Source organism: Solea solea, chromosome 3 (genome assembly GCF_958295425.1).
Source record: "Solea solea chromosome 3, fSolSol10.1, whole genome shotgun sequence".
In the NCBI taxonomy this organism is placed as follows: Eukaryota; Metazoa; Chordata; class Actinopteri; order Pleuronectiformes; family Soleidae; genus Solea; species Solea solea.
Window position 1 is genome coordinate 11,297,102 of NC_081136.1, and position 24,221 is coordinate 11,321,322.

A 24,221-nucleotide genomic window follows, 5' to 3' on the forward strand; every position below is an offset into this window, starting at 1 on the left:
TTTTCATTTTTGTAATCCACTTATGCTACAAAATGCAGATGGTGACTTACATAAAGCCCTTGCCTACAGTACATATTAAAGGTTTATACTAAGATTATCTTAAGGCTACGATACACTTATAACACAAACATACTTAAGGGTAGTATATACAATTTCTGCCAATAAATCCTCCTAAATGTTAAACACTGGACCTTAACAGGGTAACGTCATCTTGTTTTCCAACCTGTGTAGCCTCCAGCACAACTGCAGGTGAACTTGTTGACCTCGTCCACACAAACGCCTTCATTTAGGCAAGGGGAGGACATACACTCATTCACCTCAGCCTCACATAGAAAGCCTGAGACAAACAGAGAAGAAAATAATGTAATATGTTTAAGTACAAATGAATTACACATATGACTCTTATAAAAATATGTGGTGTACCATAAAGAAAATATTCACATCTTGGCTCAAAGACTGCAACCTCAACATATTTCTCCCATTATTGAATTCTAAAAGTTCCCCAGATGATTTTATCAAGTTCATTCAAGTTTATTTTTATTTCCTTCATTTCTTGGTTTTAATGTTTTGAATAGTTTGCTTTTTGTTTTTGTTATTATTATTATGATTGAGAGGTCAGAAAAACAACTCTGGGATTTTACCCCAGATAGATTCCTATGGCTATTAAGTAAGCCACAAATCATTGAAGTATTGTACTGTACCATTCACTCTTAATAAAATACAAATACAATACCAATCTTATTCCATACCTACAAATCCTGGTTTGCACTGACACTGGAAGTCTCCCATCCCATCCTTGCACAGGCCTCCATTCTGGCATGGAGCAGAGTCACACTCATCAATGTCGACTTCACACTTGGCACCTGAGAGAGAGAAATATCAGTAGCTCCATGAAGCACTTATCACAACAAAGTCACATACAACACAACTGTGACAAACATTTTGAAACAAATGCAAGACAGCTGATGACAGTGAACGTGATTTCAAGAATAAAATGTGAATCCTTTTGAAGTATAATACAAGAATAAAAAGAAGTAAGATGTAAGTAATAGATAGGAAAACAAATCCAAATCCCAGTTTCCAAAAATACAATAAATTACAGTTTACAATAGCATGTTTCACACAAAACATCAAAAGGGAACATCTCATGGTTCAGAAGCAATGAACACTTTTCATCATGACCTGCTAAAAAAAAAATCCCAACCAATATTAACTTTAAATCACTGCTGTCATACAGAGTTTCTGATATGTATAATTTCAAGTAATTTTGTGTCAAGATGCCCAGCTACTCCTTTTTATGAAGTCTTCTCACTTGACACTGAAACATCACAGACAACATGATGCACGTATGTGTGAATTGCTTGATAACCTGACATGGTAAAAGTCTGACTGGTTTACCTGTGAACCCAGGTGTGCAGGTGCAAACGTATCCAGCCCCGACTTCTTCACATGTTCCTTTATTCTGACATGGATTCAGGAAGCACTCGTGGAAAACCTAAAGTTAATCGGATCATACATTTACATACACAGACCTCAGCTTGGAGATATTTAATTTGGGGTCATTTGTTGATAATATATGAAAAGAAAGAGTTGAAATGTATTAACTGTATAAATGTTTAGTGGAAAAATGTTGTATATATATATATATACATATATATATATATACACATATACATACATACATGTATATATATATATATATATGGGAATGAGGAACCAGATTAATCATATGAAATGATGCTTTTAAAAGGGACAGGTCTGACCTGTAACAAGATCCTGTGTACTATTAAAAAAGGCTGATATACAGATTTTTCTTCAAATGGAGCTGTTGAGTTAATTGCTCTATACATCTTTAACATACAGGTACATGTTGTGAATAAGTTTTTTTATTAGATATTTCCTTATATATCATTTTAACATGACTTAATGCTAAAAGAAAATAACTGGAAATGATAATCAGAATTTGAATTGAGAAAAAATATAAAAGATACCCAACCCTACTGGGTAATCAATAAATCTAGTAGGAAAGGTGCCAACTTACTACTAAATAATAACAATAATAATAATGTTACAATTAAGTGGGGTAATAGATAAATCAGACATTATGAGGAATTGCTGTTCTCTGCATGAAAAAGTAGCTGAGGCCAATTTGCCTTCTGTATATGACCGTATTAACAGTACTAACTTGACTGCTTGCTTGGTAGTCTTCACTGGGCTCCACCTCGGGAGCTGCTGTTACACTCTCCTCTTTTGGAAGAAAACTGGAGCCAAAACCTGACAATGACACCCACAGAAAATGCAGACAATGTAAGCAAACACATGTCAGAAGGGAAAAAAACAACAAGGATCTTTCCCTTTGATTCCACACTGACAGACCGTTGTGATCCAGCTGGACAGAAGTCTATAGTCTTATTGAAAACTGTGTTTTAAACACTGATGATTCACACACTTGTAGACGTGCAGTGATATTCATTTTCATTCTGCTCGTGTTACTTTCTTTCCCTCTCAATCCAGATCTGGCACCACACAACTGGAGAAGTGGAAGCAAATTTTAGGGACAGATTCTGCAGTCTGTGCATTTTTGTTGGTTTTGGAAAGGAAATAAAATGAGCTTTTCTAATGTGGGGCACTCACTGGAGCAGTGCTGAATGGTGGTTGCTCCAGTAACAGTTGTGGTTCCATAGAAGGGGCAAGAGAGGCAGTAGGAGCGGCCATGTTCAGGCTGGTAGTAATCTCTAGGACAAGGGTAACATGGGACCAGACCAGTGCGAGAGAAATGACCTGCTGAACAGGGGACTGCAAGGGAAGCATAAAAAAGAAAGAAAGATATGAATTAAGGTAAAAGAAAAGGTACAGAATAACCCTTTTTTTTTAAATGATAGATTAAATAAGTAAGGACAGTAACGGAACATTATGCGGAGTGTCTAGTCAGACTCAATCACCTCCACACTCTGCGTCATCAACTGCTCCTCTTGTGACAGTGGACGTGTCATCAGGACAAACCAGACACTCCCTGGCACCAAAACCCGACTGGAAGTGTCCCAGTGGGCAAGACTCGCAGATCTCCAGACCATTCAGAGAATGACTACCAGGTTTACACTGCCCTGCAATCAGATACAAAAAAATACATTAAAAATAAGCTCCATTTGTGAATTACTATCATTAATCTAGTCTGCTTCTGATTTCACAGTACAAGTACAGGCACCCAAGACTATAAATTGTCCTACAATAAACCTGAGGTTGGACTCTCCATATACACATGCTTCGTACCTTTACATTCAGCCACACTGCGAGAGTGAAGATAAGCTGTGGAGGTTCCTTCAGGACAAGACTTGCACTCCAGTTGACCCTCCTTGTCCTGGTAGGAGCCCAGCCAGCAGCTCTCACACTCATTAAACTCCAGAGAGAAGTAAGTTCCCACCGGACATAGGACTGTGAGAGAACTTACAATAAGTAACTTCATGGAAATATTACAAATTCAAAATGATAAAATAATAAAAAATATTGTCCACACACTCACCACACATCCGGCCTTTCAGCACTGAGCCGGGCCTGCAATACAGAGATGCCCTCTTGCTCTCCAGAGATTTCGGATCGGCCACGATCATCTCAGAGGACACATGGAAACTGGACAGCGGCTGCTTGGCCAGTGTTCGCTTCAGTCGGTTGGTCAGTTGCTCTAAGGTCCGCAGGAGCCTCTTCTGATTGGCCACCTCTATTGAGTCGTTCCTCGACAGGGGCAGAGGGATGCTTGCTGGGAGTATGGACAAAGTTAAGACGGCTGATAACTAAAAACACATGTTTTATACAAAACGGTTGTGCACTGTATAGAGTACATCATCATAAGTTAGTCAAGTTTAAATTAAATTAATATTTAGATCATAGTATAAAACATGTGTTCCCGGTGCTGCGAAGATCCAGAAAGACAAATAAAATCATGTTTTTTTTACCTGTGATGTTGAAAAAGATCTGGATCTTCTGGTCTCTGGTGGGGCCTCGGATTTTTCGGTGCCTCTTGGTGCGGTGGTGTACTTTCTTGCTGCTGTCTTGCTGCCTGTTAGCGAGCTGCCGCGTGCCTGTGGCGAAGCCTGACTCAAAGTAGGCATAGTCCTGAGAACCTTGAGGACTCCAGCTGTTACCCCAACCCCCTGGTGCTGATGAATATGAGACAAGAAGATGAAGGAACAATGAGCTAATAAGAAGGTTCTATAAAAATGGTCATTAGTGAGGGTGTATTTGTGCATGTAGATCTTACTAATAGAAAACCCATTGTCATAGTCATAGTTGTACTCGAGACAGTGACCCTGGGATGTCACCTCCAGCTTGCAGGTGACGTCATCACTGCTACAAAAGTTGGGAAGCTGTAGAGAAGACAAAAACAATGTTGCACTTGTTATATTATTTATATTTATTATTTATTACATTTAGAGGTCCAATTTGTAACATTTAATAGTGTCTTTGTCACAAAATAAATATAATATCCATGATATGAACTTCAGGCAAGGGCCTTGGTTTAAGGAGAGGACCATCCTCCCCCGCCATTTTTCTAAAGCAGCTTGAATGGAACAACCATTCAAGTTGTCTTGCAATTTGCCATGATGCCTTTTCTCTTGTCTTTAAAGAAGCTTGAATTGCCTTGTGGAAATGTGCTCAACGAATAAATATGCCTTGCCTTGCTATGTGTCTATGTTAACATTCTCACCATTCCTTGGAGTTTGGTGTTGAACTCTCCAGCAAATGATTTGAGCAGATCCACATCGTCACAACGCGATGCTTTAAATAGCATCTCAAAGGGCTTGAATCCATTGTTTGCTACACGATTCACTGAGAAAGACAAATAAGGTTTTATACAGCACAGTGTTGAATTTCAAGTTGCTCAACACAGACAAGTATTTACAGTAGCACAATACCTGTGCTGCACTTACCTGAACAGTCAGGTCTCTCTGGAGAGTATGGTGGCTGCCAAACACCATTATATGCACAGGAGTATCTGTGCACTGCATCCTGAGTGAAGCTATAGCCTTCCTTACAGTGTAGAGTACAGTTAACACCCTCCTCTTCTTCAGAGCAAATGAACTCTCCATTCACAGGGACGTATGGTTGTTCACAGGTTGTTCCTGGACAGACAACATGATCACAGTCCCATGGTATGTTCATTATGAAGCACAGTATTTGTTAATACAACCATTTTTGACATGAATAATTAATCAAAGCAACTATAACTTGTTAACTATTGTTATTACAAAAGCTATCACATGAAGACACCCTAGAAATAATACTGTAATACTCACCTAATTACAACAATATGACCATTGTTATTACTGAGCTGTTAACTGGATATTACCTTAAAATAGTAAGATATTTCTGTAATAGTATGTCCTTACTATCACAGTATTACCACTGTTACATCCAAGGTAGAAATTGCATTAGAAATAAGATAGTATCATCAAAATAATGCCCCCCCCATGACACAATTACTACCATATTAGCATGTTGTTACTAACAATTTAACCTTAAAGAGCAAAACATTAGACAGAATGTAGAAGTAATAAGTACAGGTATAAGTATTTAATTATGTATTAATTCAAGAATCAGATTTCTTAATGAATTCCATTTTGAAAAGGTGCGACACGTGTCAGCTCTGTACCTTGTACAGTGACGGTGAGGTTGCAGATGCGACTGTTTTCAGCAGCATCAGTAGCAGTGTACTGGACCACAGTCTCGCCTACTGGGAACAGAGAGCCTGGTCTGTGGCTACTGGTTACTGTGAGGCGGCCACCTGAGCGAGAGAGAGAGAGAGAGAGAGAGAGAGAGAGAGAGGGAGGGAGGGAGGGAGAGGGGGAGAGACAGAGAGAGAGAGAGAGAGAGAGAGAGAGAGAGAGAGAGTGTGTGTATGAGTCATGTGTATTGATCACTTGTTATATTATTTGTATTTCTTATGAAGCCTAACCAGTCTAAACTAGATTTACCATGGTCAAATCTAAAAGTAAACATTATCTATGAATTGAAAAAAAGCTAGCAGATGTTTTCACAGGTTTTGTTTGTTTGTTTTTTGTTTAATTACACAGATGTGCAGTAACTGTTTGGGGGAAATACCAAAGGTAGTGTTATAATATTTCCGACACAACAATAACATGAAGAGTTTTTTTGTTGTTGTTTTCTTTTCTAATACTGGCTGAGATGGAATCTTGGTTTTATGAGACACAATTGTGAAAAAGATACTAGTAGTGATTTATAATTCTTAATATTTAGTGATTAAAAACGCAGATCTGTAAAATAGTGCTTCAGTCAGCATTCACTTACAGCCAAAAGAATTCTGATACTATGACATAGAATTTTAAGATGCTCTGGTCTAGGTCGTTCTTAATCTCTAAAGGTCTTGGTCTCAGTTAGTGTGGGCTTGACTACAGCACGAGACATAGGTAAAACAAACATACATACTCTGTACCTTTAAATATGATACTTTTTTCCCCTCACACAAAATGTACCCTTAGGAAGATTGTTTCAACAAATGAAAAAGTCCTCTGGAGTCGGACGTGGTTCTCAGTGTGACCTGCAGTGGGCGATCTTGGCCTGACTCTAGTTTCCAGGACTAAATGAGTCATTATACCACAGAAGCTATGTTTAAGTCTGATACGATGACATGTGAAGAGTGAGTCTTGGCATCGCATGGCACAAGAACGATCCACCTCTGGGACTGGAGAGGAAAATTGCAACAGTCTGGCTGGCTTGAAAAAACACTGAACGTGTGGAGCGTGATGGATAGTGATATGGGACAGGCTGCAGTGCTGAGAGAAGTGTGTGTCTGTGTGTGTGTGTTACCTCTTTAGGACCTTTTTCTGGCATAAACCCTGACCAGGAGTCCTCATAGAGACCAAAACCTGGTCCTAATGTGGCAGAGCATCATATCTGAGGAGCTGGCTAAGTTCCAAGCTAAGATTTGAATTACGGTTCAGTTAAAGTTAGGGCAAGGCATTAACTGCTTATGGTTAAGGTGAGGGATACCGCTTTGTTTAAGATGTCCAAATAAATGGAAATCAATGCAGCGTCCCTAAGAAGCACTTTGCAGACCTGTGGGTGATACTGTGTGGCCTTGACTGTAACCTCACACAGGTTGTGAAGAAAATGCTGTGAAAACATCTGCACTCAGTGTGAGAGACAGATGGGATAAAAAAAAAAATGGAAAGAGGAGGGAGAAGTAAGTGATTGACCTTTCGTTTTACTGAAATCTACCTCTTCCATTAAGATCATTCCAACAGGGCTGACACACGTCTGGTCTAGTGGAGTCTGGTGTCTCCCCTCATATATAGCCTGTGCGTGTGTTTGTATGTGTGTTTATGTGTGTGTCCACCAAGTCGTGACTATATATAGCTCTGGCATCAGGGTGTGGGCTTGGAAAAACAAAACACTGACGTCGAAGCAGCGCTGAGTTGACGTCGTGCGGCCCAAAGCAGCTGCAGCAGCCTGTTATTACAGTGTGTGTGTGTGTGTGTGTGAGGTAAATGTGTGTGAGTGTGTATTTGATAGGGGTGAACCTCTGCAGACAGGTGGAGAATGACCCTTTTAGGTCTCTTGTGAGTTTCAGGGCCTGTGTTTGTGTGCGGGCCCCTGTCCACCTCAGTGTGTAAGCACAGACAAAAACACACACTGTATGAGAGCACTGTTTAAGTGTTGTTTATGTGTGTATGTGGAGCCAGAGCCAGTGAATTACATGCTCCTGGCTGTGGCCTAGAACTCTGGAGAAGTCTGGTTTGTTGTCTGTCACCACCACTGCTGTTTGGGTACAGCTAGAGTGCCAGAAGAAAGACGGCCTATTTAGTCTATTTGGCCGCATGGCCTTGATGGACTCCTTTCGACCAGGATTTGGCTGAATTGCTTCACATCAACGTGTAGTGTAGTAGGGTGGCCTGGTCTTAAACGAGTCCCCACATAAAGTCCTGACAACAGGTTGTCAGAACTTTACAACATCATATTATAACTTCATAGAAAGTTTAAGGACATTATCTTTTCACTTAGTGCAAAGTTCAGCACATTTAAGTGACGTTTTTGACATGATGTTTACATGTGAATTATTTTGGTGGTTCACTTGTGGCAGCTGTCAAATTCTTCCAAGATGTTCAAGATGATGTTCAGGTGAGTGGGTTCAGAAACCCATTTCTGCTATCTGTTTATAATAGTGCATAAAACATATACTATAGTCTGACCTCTGCATAAGGAAAACTAACAGCACTAAATGCTGCCGTCAGGAATGTTGTCTTTCAGCTCACTTCCTGTCTGTTTCTTCTGCTATCTTTCTCCTCTTTTTGTGAAGTTCTGGTTCCTGATTAGATCAAATGTTTTGAGACACAGGAAAAGATGAATCCTTGATTTACACATGTCACTGTGCAAACACTTTAGAACAATGAGAGCTGTCAAGGTTATAACTCCAACTTCAGATCCACACTAAATTTACTTTGTCTACCTTGAAAAAAAATATATGATCTCAAGGGATTTCCTGGTTAAATACAGGTTAAATAAATACCTATTTAACACATAGGTATTTTACTGACAGCAACTTTGTAGAAATAAATAGTATAGTTTGCCTTTGGTTTCTCTTGTGTAATATCAGCTTACTGATTACTAGCTGGATTTATTGCATATGGCAGCCACTCTGATTGGAAAAAAGGATAATTTGACAAGTATTTAAAAAATATCTTACTCCCATGTGAGTACTGTTGGTGTGTGTTTGTATAGTTATATAAATGAATATGTGAAAAATGGATGGAATGAGTACAAATTCCCACAAAAGACGATTTTTCATGACAAAAACACCTGCTCTCTCCACTACCTAAGTCTGATTTGACATTAATGACATTAACAGGCTCATAATGACTTCATCTGTTCACAAGTCCTGTTCTCACTCTATCTCTCGAAGACACAGATGCATAAATGAGGCATCCATGCACACAATTACAATCCATCCGCAATGTCTCTCTTGCCATTATTCAGACACAGACACAGACACAGACACACAAAGCACATAGTCTCGTCCTGATCCCCATTTTTCCCATTCACCCCATGGAAAATCATCAGTGGAAGAGGGGGTGGAGTGGAACAGAGGAGCAAAAGAGTAAACCATCTACGAAGCTGCTGTCTGAGAACGGCGACCAGACATACCTGAGTTGTCGGAAAACTGTGGCACCTCCCAGATGACCACTGTCTCCACATCTGTGGCTTGGACTGTGGGTGGAGACCTGCACCTGTCAATCACTGGAGGCTCCGTATCTAGAAAGGGATAGAAAGTCATGGACAACACGTGGCCAGATGAGAAGCGCACAATTAAAATAGTATAACAGTCATTTGCCATCCAGCACCTGCAAAAGCAATCAAACCTGCAATCTAAACCATGCGTCATCACGTGTCAAAGGTCATCATTGTAATGTACAAACACATTGTTGTTCTGAAGAATGGAACTACATTAAACCACACGAAAGAAACACAGTTGGTTGCAGTGTGCTAGGCTGTGATCTGGCTTTTTTCGATGCAGCAGTACAGAGTGTCAGAGGGCACTAGTTAAACACATGTCTCTAATAAAAAGCCACAACGTTCCACCGACATAATAACATATGGAAATGTTCACAGCTACCATGCTTGAGGTTTTTCCCCCTGACTGCTGTGATTATTGAGCGGTTGACACGGGACACCCCTGTTTTTCGCTCTCCACAGTAACACTGTTTGGCACCTGCTGGGGCCGACTGACTCCCTCACTGCCGAGTGCATCAATTAAACTACAGTTTCTACATTCTACAAGAGAAATTAGCTGCAGAACAAACGCAAACACATCAGGATGTCGGTTCTACGCTGATGCACAGAGAGACTGTTCTGCTGTTCTCTTGTGTCTAAACTAAAACTAGTTCATTTAGTTTACCCAGGCAAGTATGTTTACTAAAGTAAAATATTGACACTTTACACACATTCAGTGTCTTATACATGTGATACACATGTACTATATTCTACTAGGACTAAAGTCTGTAAGTGTGAGAGATCCTAAAAGAATCTAAAATGCCAAGTGGAACTGTGCATGACTGGCCGACAGTGTGAAACCAACCCTTCCTCTCTTTCTCTCTCATTAAAACAGACCATGGCAACCAGATGCTGCACGCTTTGTTTGCTTTGATGTCGTCTCCAAAGGGATCAACTCACCAATGACTGTGACTGTAAAAGAGCAGTTGGCCTGGTTGCCGGAGCGATCGGTCGTAATGTAGGTGATGATCTCCTTTCCAATGGGTAAAAGCTGGGGAGGAGTGTAGACTGGCTTCACCTGCACCACCACCTGGAGGAGCAAGAGATTATACTTTAAATACCAAGAAGAGAGGAAGAGTCTCAATACTGGAACTGAGACTGACACTGAAAGATGCAGCGGATCTGTCGCAACATGGAGAAAATTAATTACTTAAGATTTACTTAACCCCTGATCAGAATAAACAGGTAATTTACTAATAATTATATGAAACTACGAGTTGAAGTCTACTCACATATTATATATTAGATATTTAAAGTTTATCCGTGACGGCTTCAAATGTAGCATTGCAGTATGATCTTGTATCTGAACTGTAATCTATAAACTGTTTATCATGCATGTTCTCTGAAAATGGTGTTATGTTCACTGAGCTATATGATTTAATTTCTTTTATGTGAAGTTAAGCTGTAAGGCGGTCTTTCATACCTGAAAAGGTGCCATATTAATAAAGTATTTATGTATATCAGTCCAGAAAACAAAACATTCTCTTGTTCCTGCTTTTCTCCAAATAGTTTTACATAGAATATGTCTGAGCTTTCGATTATTTGTTGGACAAACTGAGCTATGTGAAGTTGTCACCTTGGCCTGTGTAATACACTGTGCATTCTGTTTCTTATCATTTTATAGATTAAAGATTTAATCCAAGTCTTTGAGATGTTTAAAAAGAAGTGAACTGTTTGATGTCCAACCTCCTCTTTTGAGTTATCTGTGGCGTTTGGTACGATCCAGTTGATGATGGCAGTTCCACGCCTCTCATCTGTCTCTGCAACAATGTCTGCGGGACACTGGATCCATGGTGGTTCAGCATCTGAGGAGATGGAGAAGAAAATGTTGTTAAATTTAATTTAATTATACTCGACCATTGCAGAGGTTCACCACCTCCTCAGCCTGGTCACCGAGGGAGTAGGTATGTGAAGTCATCTGACCCATGACATCTTTAATCACAATACATCACACACTCATTACTGGTCATAACAGAGAGTCCACAAGTGACCTGTTCCAACAGGAAGAGACTCCACACATTTACACCGTTATCTTTGTTCATCAGGAACCAAGAGTGGAGCATAAGTCAACAGAGATAGAGGTGAAATGACGCAAGTTTCGGTTATTATTGTCATACCAGATGGGCTCATGGAAAAGATTGGATAAATTATAAACTTTAATCATTATTTATTTTAGTTGTAAATGTTAATCATCCTTGAGGTTACAAAATGTTCATATTTGATGTGTTGACCGCTTGTCCTTCTGAAGTTTAAGAAGTATTTCAGGTTTTTTGAAGTGTGTTTGTATGAAGTATTGACACATCAACGGTGACAAAGTCAAGCTCACCACCATTTGTGAGAAACAGTCTTTGACCCAGACATTCCTTTGTAAATGATAGCATGGCTACCAGCAGAGACCAAAGGAGAAATGGGTTTAGCCACTTAATAAAAGGTTCAACTCATAAAATCTACTGCTCACTCCCCCGCACCAAAGTCCAAAGAGAAAAGATGTGTTTTGGGTTCATAAAGACGCAAGAGCTGCTGGTCTACTGCCGCCATGTTTTGTAAGTTTGTGTCACTGAGGTAAATCCAAACAAAGGATTTCAAACACCAAAGTCACACGTTTGAACTTACTGATGGAGAGGATCAAAAACCGCCATGATGTAAAATTGCTGTAAAATGAATTTTGTGTACTTAATTTGGGGTGTTACGATGCAAAAAACTGGTTCTCTCCCTCTCTCTCTACTCTCTCTGCATGCACAATGAAGTCAGGGTTTATAACATATCAATACCTCACACAACCACACCACAAAAACCTGAACTACCCCTCTAGGATACACATACATGGGGAAAAAAAGCTCCAAACTGGGATTGAAATCATTCAAATGTACACAAACCTCTTGCCAAATGCTGATCTAATGTATTTACAGCAGGAACATTACAAAACCTTTAGACTAGCAGTAGCATTTAAGTTTGAGTGACTCTGTTATGTCTGCTCATTCTCAGATAATCAGTCAACCTTTGGCTGCAGAACAACAATAAACCCTTTATTATATTTGATTGTATTATTTGCTTTAAGAATTACTCTTTATACCAGTAGGAAAAATTGGATTATGGGAAATATTACTCTCACTTTAAAGCACAATGTAGTATGGTTAGAAGAAGCCGTTTGGCTGGTGGGGACTCACTAACCACCATGACCCTTGGATGAAACCTTTTCTTCCTTTGTCTCATTCTGCATGTCTGCAGCATGTTGTGATGAAGCGAAGCCAGCACAGTACAGTTCAACTCAGTTCAAGCCTGCAGCAAACGAGTGAAGCCTCCAAGAGCTGCTAAATCTTCCATTGATCGAGAGTGGTCATGCCTGTTGTGTTGTGTAAGAGTTAGCTAGTTCCCATCTGGACCTGATGACCCATCTACTTAGGCATTCATCTCCACTAAACACTAACACTCGCAGCTTCAATCAGCAACATTTATCTTCATAGCAAGGGAGGGATATTTTCATTTGAGTGTCATCAACATGAAGTGAAAGGTGAAGGAAGCCAGAAGTTGACAAAGACTGCTCTGTTAACTTTACAACAACTTCACTATCGTGATCTCATCATCTCACCACAGAGTTTGTAGCTCACCCTTCTTTATTCTCTCTATCCCATGCACATCTCCTCCTTAAAGGTCCAGTGTGTAAGAATTTACAACATCACGGTGAGACCGTAACAAAGAGAGGACTACCCCGCTCACTCCTCCCTTTCCCAAGTGTATCAGGGAACTACGGTGGACTTTCATACCAGAAAAGGAATTTGCTTAGTAAACGTCTGCTTCAAAATGTTCTGCCGAGGGTTTGTTCATCTTGGCTGCTTTAGAAACATGGTGACACCAGATGGCCTCGTCTAAAAGGCATGTACATACAAAACGCTTTTTCTAAGGCAAAGAACACCAAACAATCGTTGTTTTAAAACCATTATACACTAAAACAAACATATGGGTAGTATATCCAATATCTGCTAATAAACACTTCTCCCTTCATTCTGCTGAATAGTAAAAGGTCAAACATAACAGTACAGAAACAATATTGTAGCAGGATGGTAATACTGCAACCATGAGTTTGTAACAGGGAAGTTATATTATGACAATGCAATCTAATTTACACAAGTAAAAGCACATAAATGAGGAGTCATTCATATTTTTATAAATTTAGATTAGATGTGAATGTATTACACTAATAGAAGCCTATAGTAATCCTTCGTTGGCTATCAGTTGTAAATAACATTATAGTTTATAGTATATTACAGTTTAAATTAGTTTATTCTTGTTTAGTTTTTCTAGGCATTTAGATGAGTTGTTTACGCATTGTTTGTTCGCTTGCTTGCCGCTTGTGAGCGGACGTGCTTGCCCTTTCATTGCTCCTAGGGGATGAATAGTATTGTTGCAATGAGTTTGAATTACGTTAAAAGTTACACAGGGACATTTAATGTTTAATTTTCTCTGTTCTTTTTCATCTTTATTGCACCTCTTCCTCTGCTTAATGACAACAGTTCCTCCATTAGTAAACTCTCTCCAAGAGGAAATGAGGGGATTGTGAACACGCGAGGGGAGGCAGCCACAGCTGCTTTGCACCACCTGTTTCACCTGCGAGGCATCTGGACGGAGGTCTGCAGTCCATTACAATGACCTCCAGACGGAGCCCAGTCTGGAGTGAAGGGCAGCAACATGAGAAATTGGACATGGGATGGTTTGAGTTAGTCACCAGTGGTCTGCTTCAATATGGGGTTAGCACCATTCTCACAATCCACAAAGCAGAGAAGAATGCAAAGAGGGGGAATGGAGGGTGGAAAGGAAAATCTCCGTCCAAGTTTCCTGCTGCTTTATTTTTTAAATCATTCTCTCTTTCGCCGCTCATATCTTTCCTTTAAACATTTTTTTCTGTGTGGCAAAAACATTCAAGCAATGCAAGTGTCATTCACTTAGGCAATGGAATATTAACGGAATCCTCAAAACAGCCACAATTTAATGGAGGATATCTAGCTGATTAGGCAATAGTATCAATGAGGACATCAAGCAAATGGATGCATCAATTTCTAAAATTCAGTCCTAACACGCTGGAGAGTTAGATCGGACAATGTGAAAATGCTTTTTATCTGTATGATACATTCATTTAGTTCATACACATCACCTGTAAGAAAAGGTTTTGAAAATACAGAAACAAGAACTAAAATAAAATAAATCACTGGGACTGTACGTTTGGTCCAAGTCCAACCCCTGGACAATCAGAGAATAAAGTATTTCTTAAAATGTCAGAACTATTGTGTAAACTCCAACTAAATCACAACAATAATTAGGAAAAAAAACATCCTTCCCACCTCCATCTTCCATACTAAAGCTCAAAATCACTTGCATCCATGTTACGACCTTTTTTAAAAGCCCACATTGACCCTGACCTCTGATATCAAAGCTCATATGCACACACACACACATACACACATTCACACGTACCTAAACAGACAGCTTTATGGACATTAGCTGTCCAGTTTCCCGTGCCCATGCACACTGCCTTCCTGTTTCCTTGGAGACTGTAACCGTGGCGACAGGTGAGCAGGCAAGCGGAACCCGGTGACGCTGGTCTCCTCCCACAGGCAGGGGGCGACAACATGATGTTCTTCAGAGCCGTGATCGGGGGACAACGCACCTCTGGGGAGAAAGTGGGGGAGACCAAGAGATGAATCGGATTATCTGATTCTGTTTACTTTGTTTCTTGAAAAATATCTGCAGAAAAAAATTCTCGTTTTGACCGATCCCCACATTTCATGGGTGTTTTTTATTATCAAAAGTAGTTGAAAAACCAGAACCCGAATGGACTCATTGAGAATTTATTGTAGATTAATGAGATCAGGAAAAAAGCTACTAGGTATTTGAAGATAGAATTGATAAAAGCAGAAAACAAGTCTTGTTTTTTTACCCAAACATGATAAAATGTTACTTTGAATGGTCTAAAGTATAAATGCCAACAATAAATCTAATTTTAGTGTGTGTTTGTGTAAGTGTATCAAAAAACAGCACAAGAAAACAAACATTTGGTCGGAAATCAACTTCTAAAGCGCTGACCACAGGACTCATACACTTTAGGCCCTTTTGGGGTTTTTACATGTGGTTTTGACTTGATGATGGATAGATCATTCCCTGTCTCTCCCTCTCTAACTCCTGTTTCACTGGCTTTAGCTGCCAGAGCTATGACGGGAGAGCTCACCAAGAGGGAGATTTCAATCAGATGAAAAAATATCTCTACATGCTCTCGGGGCAGCTGAGGCGATCCTGTTTCACCACTGTGCAAACAAACACTAAAACAAACCGCTCAGCTGCAACAGCAGCCCACAGAGCCATGGCTCTTAGCTGTGTTAAAGAGGTAACGACAGTCAAACTCCAAGATGGTCAAACAAACAATCTGTAACTCAGCCAGAGTTACACATGCCAGAGATGCCAGATATTGATAACCAAGGGTTTTTCAGAAGCGAATCAGTCGGGCGTTTTAAATAGAGCTGCCTGTATGGAAGTGAGTCAGTGCAGGCCAGAGGTTTGTGGTCAAACACTCTCACACTGACTCCCCCCTGTGCATGACATGGGTGCTCCTCTGTGGTGGGCATGAGTGTGTGCAACTATTTTAGCTTAACTATCAGTTCTGGAGAGTGTGGGTAATTCCGGGTGCATGTGTACGTATATGTGGTGACTGTAGTTTCGCTATGAGAAAGCAGATGTATCGCTTGTCGCTGGATGATGCAGCGCAGCTCGGTGCAAATCCGCACCATATGTTTAGACGCCGCGCATGTGTTAGTCAGTGTTCTCCTGTGTGTTTACATACGTGTGCAAAGCCACATGTTTTTACAAAGAAATTTCCCGATCATGTGTTATTTTAGAATCAGTCATTTATCTTAGCCAGACAGATTTCAGTAACCTAAACGGATAATATGAGCTTACGTCAATATGTCTAAAAACAGTTAGTGTATTTGTCAATGATCCCAAATCTTTCCAGCCATTTAAAAACTAAAGAAATCCATAATTTTAATCAAAGTAATGGTCCATTTCATTTGGTCGCCTGTGAATGGCGTTGTATCCCGTCAGCGGATGAGTTAACTTCGTTGACGTCTGCAGTAGGACAATCCCAAACGGAAATAATCAAATAATGATGGTTCGGTGCAATTTATCTGCCTCAGTTTCAGGTTGCATGCTGGTCTACCGTTATACTGTCCTGACTAATATTTACCGACTGCCATGGTATCTGTGATCAGTAATACATGTGTTTTTCCTGATGAAACATGTCAAAATGGCTGCTGAGCAAATGGCCCATTCCCACGATTTCCACACCAAACACAAAGTCTCCTAAATCTGTCTTTTGTCCTTGTGTTTAATTTAGAAACCAAGGATGTAATAAAAATGACATACTTTGCATTTAAACAGAGTCAGACTTCAACAAAGATGTAGCCTAGTGTGTGTTTGTGTGAACACAGGCCTGCGTGATTTATAACGGGGAAAAAAGCTAATTGTATAACCAAATGAAGAAATCTAATTTAACCTTACAGATGATCCAAACTGCAAATAAAGACATGACGGCCGAAAAACGCAACGGAAAAAATGTGTGGTGGAGAAAAATGAATTAATAGATATTAAACTGAGGGAAAGTTTGACCCAATGTCTGATCGCATATTGTTATTAGGATTCATGCCACAAAAATGAGAGATACTGTTTGTTATCTGAATAAAAAGTGAATTAAATTGATAGCCCAAAAACGGGTCTCTCTTTGCAATGCAAACAAATAAGAAAATTGACTTGTGAAGAAAATGCTTTATTTCCTTGGTCATCATTACGGGCTTCAGGGCCTTTTCAACGTTTTGCTTTTTGCCATGAATCTCATCATTGTTTAAGGATTATATATTCTGCCTTTTCAGAATGCCAGTGTGTTTTGATAAACAAAACACAAATGTCAGAACAACCCCCAAATTTAATTTCCATTTAAAACATGAATTCCTCCATCTTTTTCTTTCCAGGGTGAGATAGTGACTTGAGGTGATGAAGGCTTACCCACACACCGAGGTTGGGGTCCACTCCACTGTGAGTTGGCCTGGCAGGTGAGTCTGGAGTCTCCCTCTAGCCTGTAGCCTCGCTCACAGCCTGCCTGACACTCTGCCCTGAAAGAAGCACCGCCATCACTGCACCTCAGGAACCCATGCTGGGGCCGGGAGAGCGGCAGGCAAGAGTGCACTGTGAGCAGATAGATATATATATATATTAACAAGAGGTTAACATTAAGCAAAACCAAGGCACTGAATAAATATTGTTTTTTTTTCTGAAAAGTCAGTGGCTTGTGATTCAACAAACAGTAAAGAAAAACCCAGCCACAGCCAATTTAAAGATGTACTCTCATTGGCCACTTGATTAGGTACACAGGACACCTAATAAACTTGGTGTGCTCTTCCTGCTGCTGTGGCCCATCTGCCTCAAGGTTTGATGTGCTATGAGTTCAGAGATCTTCCAGTCATCTGCAGATTCTTGTTTTAAGGAGAGGTTATTTGAGTAAATGTTGTCATTCTTTATTTTCATACCAGTCTGGCCTTCGTGCCAACCCTTTCTGCCCAGAGAATTGCTTCTCAGTGGATTTTTCTCTTTTTCACACCATTCTCTGAAAACCCTAAGAGATGGTTGTGTGTGAAAATCTCAGTATATCAGCAGTTTCTGAAATACTCAGACCAACAACCATGCCACGTTCAAAGTCATTTAAATCACATTTCTTCAACGTTGTGATGCTCAGTTTGAACTTGAGCAGCTTGTCTTGACCATGTCTATATGACTAAATGCACTGAGTTAGGTATTATGTGGCAAGCAATATTTACTAAACCAAAAGTCATCAATATAACCTTCCGACCTCTGGTTGCAACAGTGTTATATAAAGGAAATCTGTCATCTTTTTTATATTTTTATATTTTACATTTCGGTCATTCAGATCTGTCCAACTGTTGTAATCCAAAGGTTTGAAATGAATATCTTCTTAATGCATGTGTCTTTGTTGTTACTGCTTCACCACCAATGATTTCTTGAGTATAAATAATTTTTAAGTGTAATTTATGTGATATTGCATACATATATACATGTAATGTTGATTACACATTCTGTCCATTTAATCCCACATATCAATTTTCAGTCAAAGTCTTTGAAGCATTAAGACAATTCATTTGCAAAGCCAAATTATATTAATAATACAAATGGTTTGCATTTAATAGCCAGCTGCTGTAAAAGTCAGTTCACCCTTCATTAGTGAGTTTCCAAACATCCACAATGGTCGGAAAAAAGACTTTACATAGGATTGTTTTCAGCTGCTCTTTGCTGGAGGGGTTTTTGTCTCTCTTACTGATGCTTAAAATTTTCCTAACACGTTTTATTGGAATATATTTGTCCAGGTCATAGTTTTCACTTTTTTCTTCTTTGTGTATAGGATCATTGTCTTAATGGGGAATTTCCTCTCCTGGCTTCTCCAGACTATGAGTCATCTTTTCATTCAGCATTTGAGAACACAAACGTACATTTATAGTGATGTCTATGAAAGTCTTCTCCCCCACAAGTTTTGCACACATGTGGCTCAATATCACCAGCTCCATGTTTTACTGTCAGCACTGTGGTGGTACTGATCAGATCCATGTCAAAGACAATGAAGCCTGTCTGATCAAAACACAATGATTTGAATAACTGTGCTGCCAAAATTAATTAAGTTAGTCTTTCATGTTTGGCAAAGTTTCTAAAGATCTTGCAGTTTTGGTTCAGTTAAAGTTGATTCATGCAAGTACAATGTCTGATCAGCCACTCAAACACCAGTTTCCACAAATAATCCTTGTGCCAAATCTGAAGCAACGTCAATACAAGGCTGCATACTTGGTTAATTCTGCTTCATTTGTTTGGAGTCAGCTCTTCCTATACCTTTAGAAACCACTTCTCATCACTTTCACAATCTGGTTTCTTACTTGTTCAGGAAATTCTTTACCAAGTGGAGCCATGATGCAATCCAGGAAAAACTGACTAAGTTGCAGTGTTCACAGATAATTTTACAACAGTTTTATTGATGCAGTTGACCTAAATTTTGTTGCATTGTGGTTGTACTTTGTGTCCCATATTTTCAAGTTAATATATCTTACCAATTTGCATTCAGTTTTTATTAAACACCATAATTAAATGTAAGGTGATACTATTTATAATGCATATGTAATGTTGTTGAATACTGTCAAATTGATGTAGTTGTGTGTTTCTCTAAGATGACAAGAACAAATCGAAATTGATGTTATTTGCGGTTTACAAATAATTTTCCTACAGATTTCAGAAATAACCAATAACTAAACACCAACACTTTAAATAAATCACATGTAGAAGAAAGTTGTAAAGCAGCTACAGGAATGCAACATGCTATAGCATATGTTGCTATAACCTATCATTTAACCTAAAACATGAAAGTCCCAATGAAATACAAGTAAAGCTCTTAATTATGCTGAAGTCTGGGGGAAAGTGCGTGTAGTGTGTTATTTCTCATCACCACCCACAGACAGACAGACAGAGGGACAGACAGACAGGCGGTTCAGAGGAGACCCCCTGCCTCAGGGGTTAACTAGTTGGGAGGTCCTACAGTATGTGGCAAAGACTAGACTTAATGTTAACACATTCAAGCAGACTTATGCACACACACACACACAAAATATATATACCCAAAACCACATTCTATAAATCTCCAACACACACCCTTGGATATTCAGTGTCTTGGTATTTCTATGACTCACTGACTCTGTTGCTGTTTTCACTGTTAAAACCCCATTTACCTCATTAATCTCTTGACTTGTCCGACTCCCTCTTCCTTCCTTTCTTTCCTGTCTGTTCCAGATCTCCCTCACACTCATATTCCTTCTGTAAAGTCATTTCTTCCTTTCCTTACAGTCATTCTCCCTGAAAAAAATAATTATAATAATAATAATAATCCCTACCTTTCCTCCTCTCAACATTTGGTCTGGTACAAAGCAGTAGCTCTCATTCATTCATTCAAAGCACATATGATATCAAAACTTAAGAAATCTTATCATTGCCTTAGACACACACATGGCTCTGTTTTGCTCACACTTGGACAGAAGTCAGAGCAACAGATGGAATCCTCTCCTTATCACTAAAATGATATTGTGTTGTACATGAAGACTTGCAGAGATCAGAGAAGTGAAAGGTTTTCATCAGATTTGTGATGTGGAGCAACCTGCTGACATTCATTGAACACACTTGTATGTTTGTGGTGAATTACTGTACACCCAGGAGCAATGTTTATATACGGCAAGTATGTAAACATTAAGCATTACACAGTCTGGAACCGTGTAATGTAAAAACTGGATACAATAACCTTCATTTGAAAGACGAGAGCGAGAGCGTCTGCCTTTATTCTACCTGGACTTGCTGATAAATAAACATACAGTATATATATATATAAATTATAATAAAAACAAATGCTAACCAACACCGCTTACCAGCCACTTTATTAGGAACACCTATGCAAATAGTCGTTAACAGAAATATCTAATTAGCCAATCACATGTCAGCAAATCAACTGAATACATTTGGTCATATAGACATGGTCGAGACAAGCTGCTGAAGTTCTAATTGAGCAATGAGGAAGAAAGGTGATTTATGTGACTTTCAAATTTAAATGGTTGTTGTTCCAAGTATTTCAGAGACTGCTGATCTGAGTTTTTCCACACACAACCATTTCTAGCAAGAATGGTGTGGAAAAAAAAAGAGAAAATATCCAGTGAGCAACAATTCTCTGGCCAGAAATGGTTGGGACAATGGTCCGAAAAAGAGAAAATCTCTAGGAGGAAATGAATTGTTGATGCCAGCAGAGACTGTAAAAATGTAAATACAAAGCAGCAGCAGCAGCATTTTGACTGAGTCATGTTGTGGGTTCTTGATTTCTCCCTTTATGAGAGCAGAATATTTGTTACACAGTTGGAGCATCGATGTTTTAAAAAGGCTGGTTAACTGCTAGTGATAGATGCATCATCACAAATGTGTCGTTAACCGCTTAGTGGTTTAACAAAGATACTTATGATTCTAACATATCATATTGCAAACCAAAAAGTCCAACCAATTTCTGCTGCTGGACTGCACTGAAGAGAAAGCTGCCAAATGGATTTTCACTCACAGGAAGTTTCAAGTTCTCTAGGAGAAATCCCTTCATCCTCCTCACCTCTACAACTGGCAGGAGTCCCAGACCAGGAGCCGTCAGCCTGACACAGTCTGATGTTGGTGCCTTGGAGGTCAAAACCTGGCTCACATCGCACACCGCACGCAGCATCAAAGTGGTTGTTACAGGCATTTTGGATGAAAAAGCCATTCTCTGGAGGAGACAGCAGTGGACAGTACACCACTGGGGAGGAGAGGAGATTAAAGAAAACTATCTTAATGGTGCAGGTAGTTGGCTGTGGAGCAGAATGCAAACCTTCCAACCATAACAAAACATGAAAGCAAGAAAAAAAGAAAAGAAAGTTGGTCAAACATCACCTCCCCAGTCTGTGAGAGAAAACACACCAGTGTAGGAAAGTGATAATAAATTAACATAACTATGCTCAGCTCAGGGAGGATAATGGAAATGTCTGGTATTCATGATATAGGATGCTCGAATCTCACACTTCAGGGCTGCCTTTATGGTTTTCAGGATTTTCACTGCCTTTACTTGGTGGCAATAGTGGACACAATTACCATATTTATTCTGTCCATCATGTTCATCAGTTTCCTCATTATAACAATCACTTAAGCTCTGAAATTGATACTATTTCTGCTTTCTAAATGGATGAATAAAATGCTATTGATTGACTTTTACCACATACAGAGTGAGATTGCATTTAAATCTAATTTGTTATATTTTAAAAGGAGGAATTTATTTTTCTGAACTAAAGGGAAAAACATTGCAAAAGGAAACTAAACATTGCAAAACAAGAATATTCTCCATTTTTTCATAGTTTTCATTTGCATTACTCACTGAAGTCATTGTGACCAAGTGAGATTTAATGTCTCTAATTGAAATATTTGTCCCCTGCATTAGATTACAGAAAGCAAATCTTATTTATTGAGGTCTTATGGGTGGCTGCGTTTCCCATAATTCAGCCTAATTTTTTCAACGTGTACAGTCACATAACATTTTCTTTTTCCTTCTTGTGTTTTTTCAAGTTTGTATACAGCTTTATCCGCTTGCTAAACGTCATGTTCTGTGTTTGGTGTATCTCTGTGGCCACAGTACAGGGTCACTTACAGGCCTGGAATATAATATGACAGCATTTAGAGTAATTTAGGGGTTTTTGTGTGTTTGAATACATTTGTTAAAATGATGCCATACTTGAGGTAAACTTTGTATAAAAAAGAAAATGTCAAGGCTTGTATGAGGGCAGTTCTTTTCCATGTGGATAAGGGCTTGAATATGGTTTTGTCACCAACCAATTTCAGAGATGAGGATAATCAGTGCCGTCTATGTAGATCAGTTCACATTCTTGCTGCAGTGAAAAAAGGAAAAACAACCACTTCCTCCTGCAACGTTACCGTGTGATTCTGTTTAATGAATGCTGAGCAAAGCAAAAAACATAAATACACAAGCAAGACATGGGCTTAATGTCTATCACTGACAAAGACAAAATATCTCTGCAAATGCAAGACAAGACAGGTCAAGCTTAATCAGGAATCTTGGATAGATTCATTAACAGATATGTTCCTCTTACCCTGGCAGGTCATGCCTATTGGCTGATAGCCTGGCTTGCAGATACAGTCACTGAGGGAAGTGCTGCCAGGCTGTGAGGTGTGCTGCAGGTCAGGACATGGTAGGCAAGTGCTCAGACCTCCCGGAGTTCCCTCTGGTTTATAGGTGCCAGGCGGACATGCTGGGAGGATAAGAAGGGATACAGTTACCTCAAAATTATAATCATGTCCTTTCTGGCGAGTTTTTATGGATGTCTTTGTTAAATGAGTTTACACAATGCCGATGAAGTCTATCAGCCCCACATGACACTGTCTGGGTTTCTCACTATAGCAGTGTTTATATCTTGTGATCCCCAGTGATATTCCTGCAGTATTACTGAAAACACAAAGAAGCATCTGCAAAACGTTTGTGTGATTTGTGAAAGTGGATTTTACTGCTCAAAAATCTTGGTTGTTCAGCAGTTTGATGGGATAAACGCTACTTGCCCCCGCACTGCTGCTCTACATACACAAACACACAAAGGACCTGACGCAGCAAACAATTCATGTTACATTGTCTCTGTTTAAAAAGAGAAAACAGAGGCAGAATAATAATAAACAAATATCACCAGTTACATACTGCACCTTTAAATTTGTTTTAAAATATTTTAAATGATGTTACTACTCTCTGCCCTGTGTCTGCGTAGTAGCTATATTAGTCGCATACAACATACTGTTTTCTCAAAAATGATCTTGTATGAATGTCTATATGTGACGGGTGGACTGTAGAAACTCAGTCTTCAGGGCTTTATGATTTATTTTCTGTATCTGTAGAAGTCACTATTCTTCATAACTGATTTCAAAAAACATCTTTTACGACTTATGAGAAGACTTTGATGATATTAATGTTTGGATGGGAAGTTGTGGAAAATGTGGCAAAGATGACAATGATGTCAGTGGCTACGTAAAAAAGAAAAAAGGGTTCAGTGTAGCATCTTAATTATTTCAAGAAGGGAAAAAAGTGTTTTTTTTTGCACCGGAGCATTATCTTGAAGAGGAAAGACAACAATTAAATAGAGGTTCTGAGCATCTATTACAAAGTTGTGGTTCTCAAGTTAGCACACATGGGCTACATTAGACAAAAAACCTTTTGATCACCTGCATGTGGACAAGCTCGCAGACACACAGACATAATACAGTATGCTTCCTATTAGCATCACCTGAGTTGGATCAGG

The 24,221-nt window shown here is 39.3% G+C and overlaps 1 protein-coding gene across 4 annotated transcripts in view; it reads right to left on the bottom strand.

The window, feature by feature from the left end:
* Positions 1-24,221, bottom strand: part of svep1 (sushi, von Willebrand factor type A, EGF and pentraxin domain containing 1) — a 96,636-nt gene that overhangs the window by 22,353 nt on the left and 50,062 nt on the right. For 3 of the 4 annotated variants that reach the window (XM_058623514.1, XM_058623515.1, XM_058623513.1), the window contains exons 4-23: positions 23,031-23,189; positions 21,509-21,688; positions 17,329-17,508; positions 14,752-14,946; positions 10,969-11,087; positions 10,183-10,312; positions 9,157-9,264; positions 5,648-5,779; positions 4,926-5,117; positions 4,703-4,824; positions 4,256-4,361; positions 3,951-4,154; positions 3,521-3,754; positions 3,271-3,432; positions 2,943-3,104; positions 2,635-2,796; positions 2,186-2,274; positions 1,399-1,495; positions 750-863; positions 224-337 (exon numbers count right to left, since the gene is read on the bottom strand). In XM_058623514.1, coding sequence (XP_058479497.1) covers positions 224-337; positions 750-863; positions 1,399-1,495; positions 2,186-2,274; positions 2,635-2,796; positions 2,943-3,104; positions 3,271-3,432; positions 3,521-3,754; positions 3,951-4,154; positions 4,256-4,361; positions 4,703-4,824; positions 4,926-5,117; positions 5,648-5,779; positions 9,157-9,264; positions 10,183-10,312; positions 10,969-11,087; positions 14,752-14,946; positions 17,329-17,508; positions 21,509-21,688; positions 23,031-23,189 — 2,961 coding nt within the window. Of the gene's footprint in view, positions 1-223; positions 338-749; positions 864-1,398; positions 1,496-2,185; positions 2,275-2,634; positions 2,797-2,942; positions 3,105-3,270; positions 3,433-3,520; positions 3,755-3,950; positions 4,155-4,255; positions 4,362-4,702; positions 4,825-4,925; positions 5,118-5,647; positions 5,780-9,156; positions 9,265-10,182; positions 10,313-10,968; positions 11,088-14,751; positions 14,947-17,328; positions 17,509-21,508; positions 21,689-23,030; positions 23,190-24,221 lie in introns of those variants that run through there. The other variant, XM_058623516.1, reaches the window with a different exon arrangement.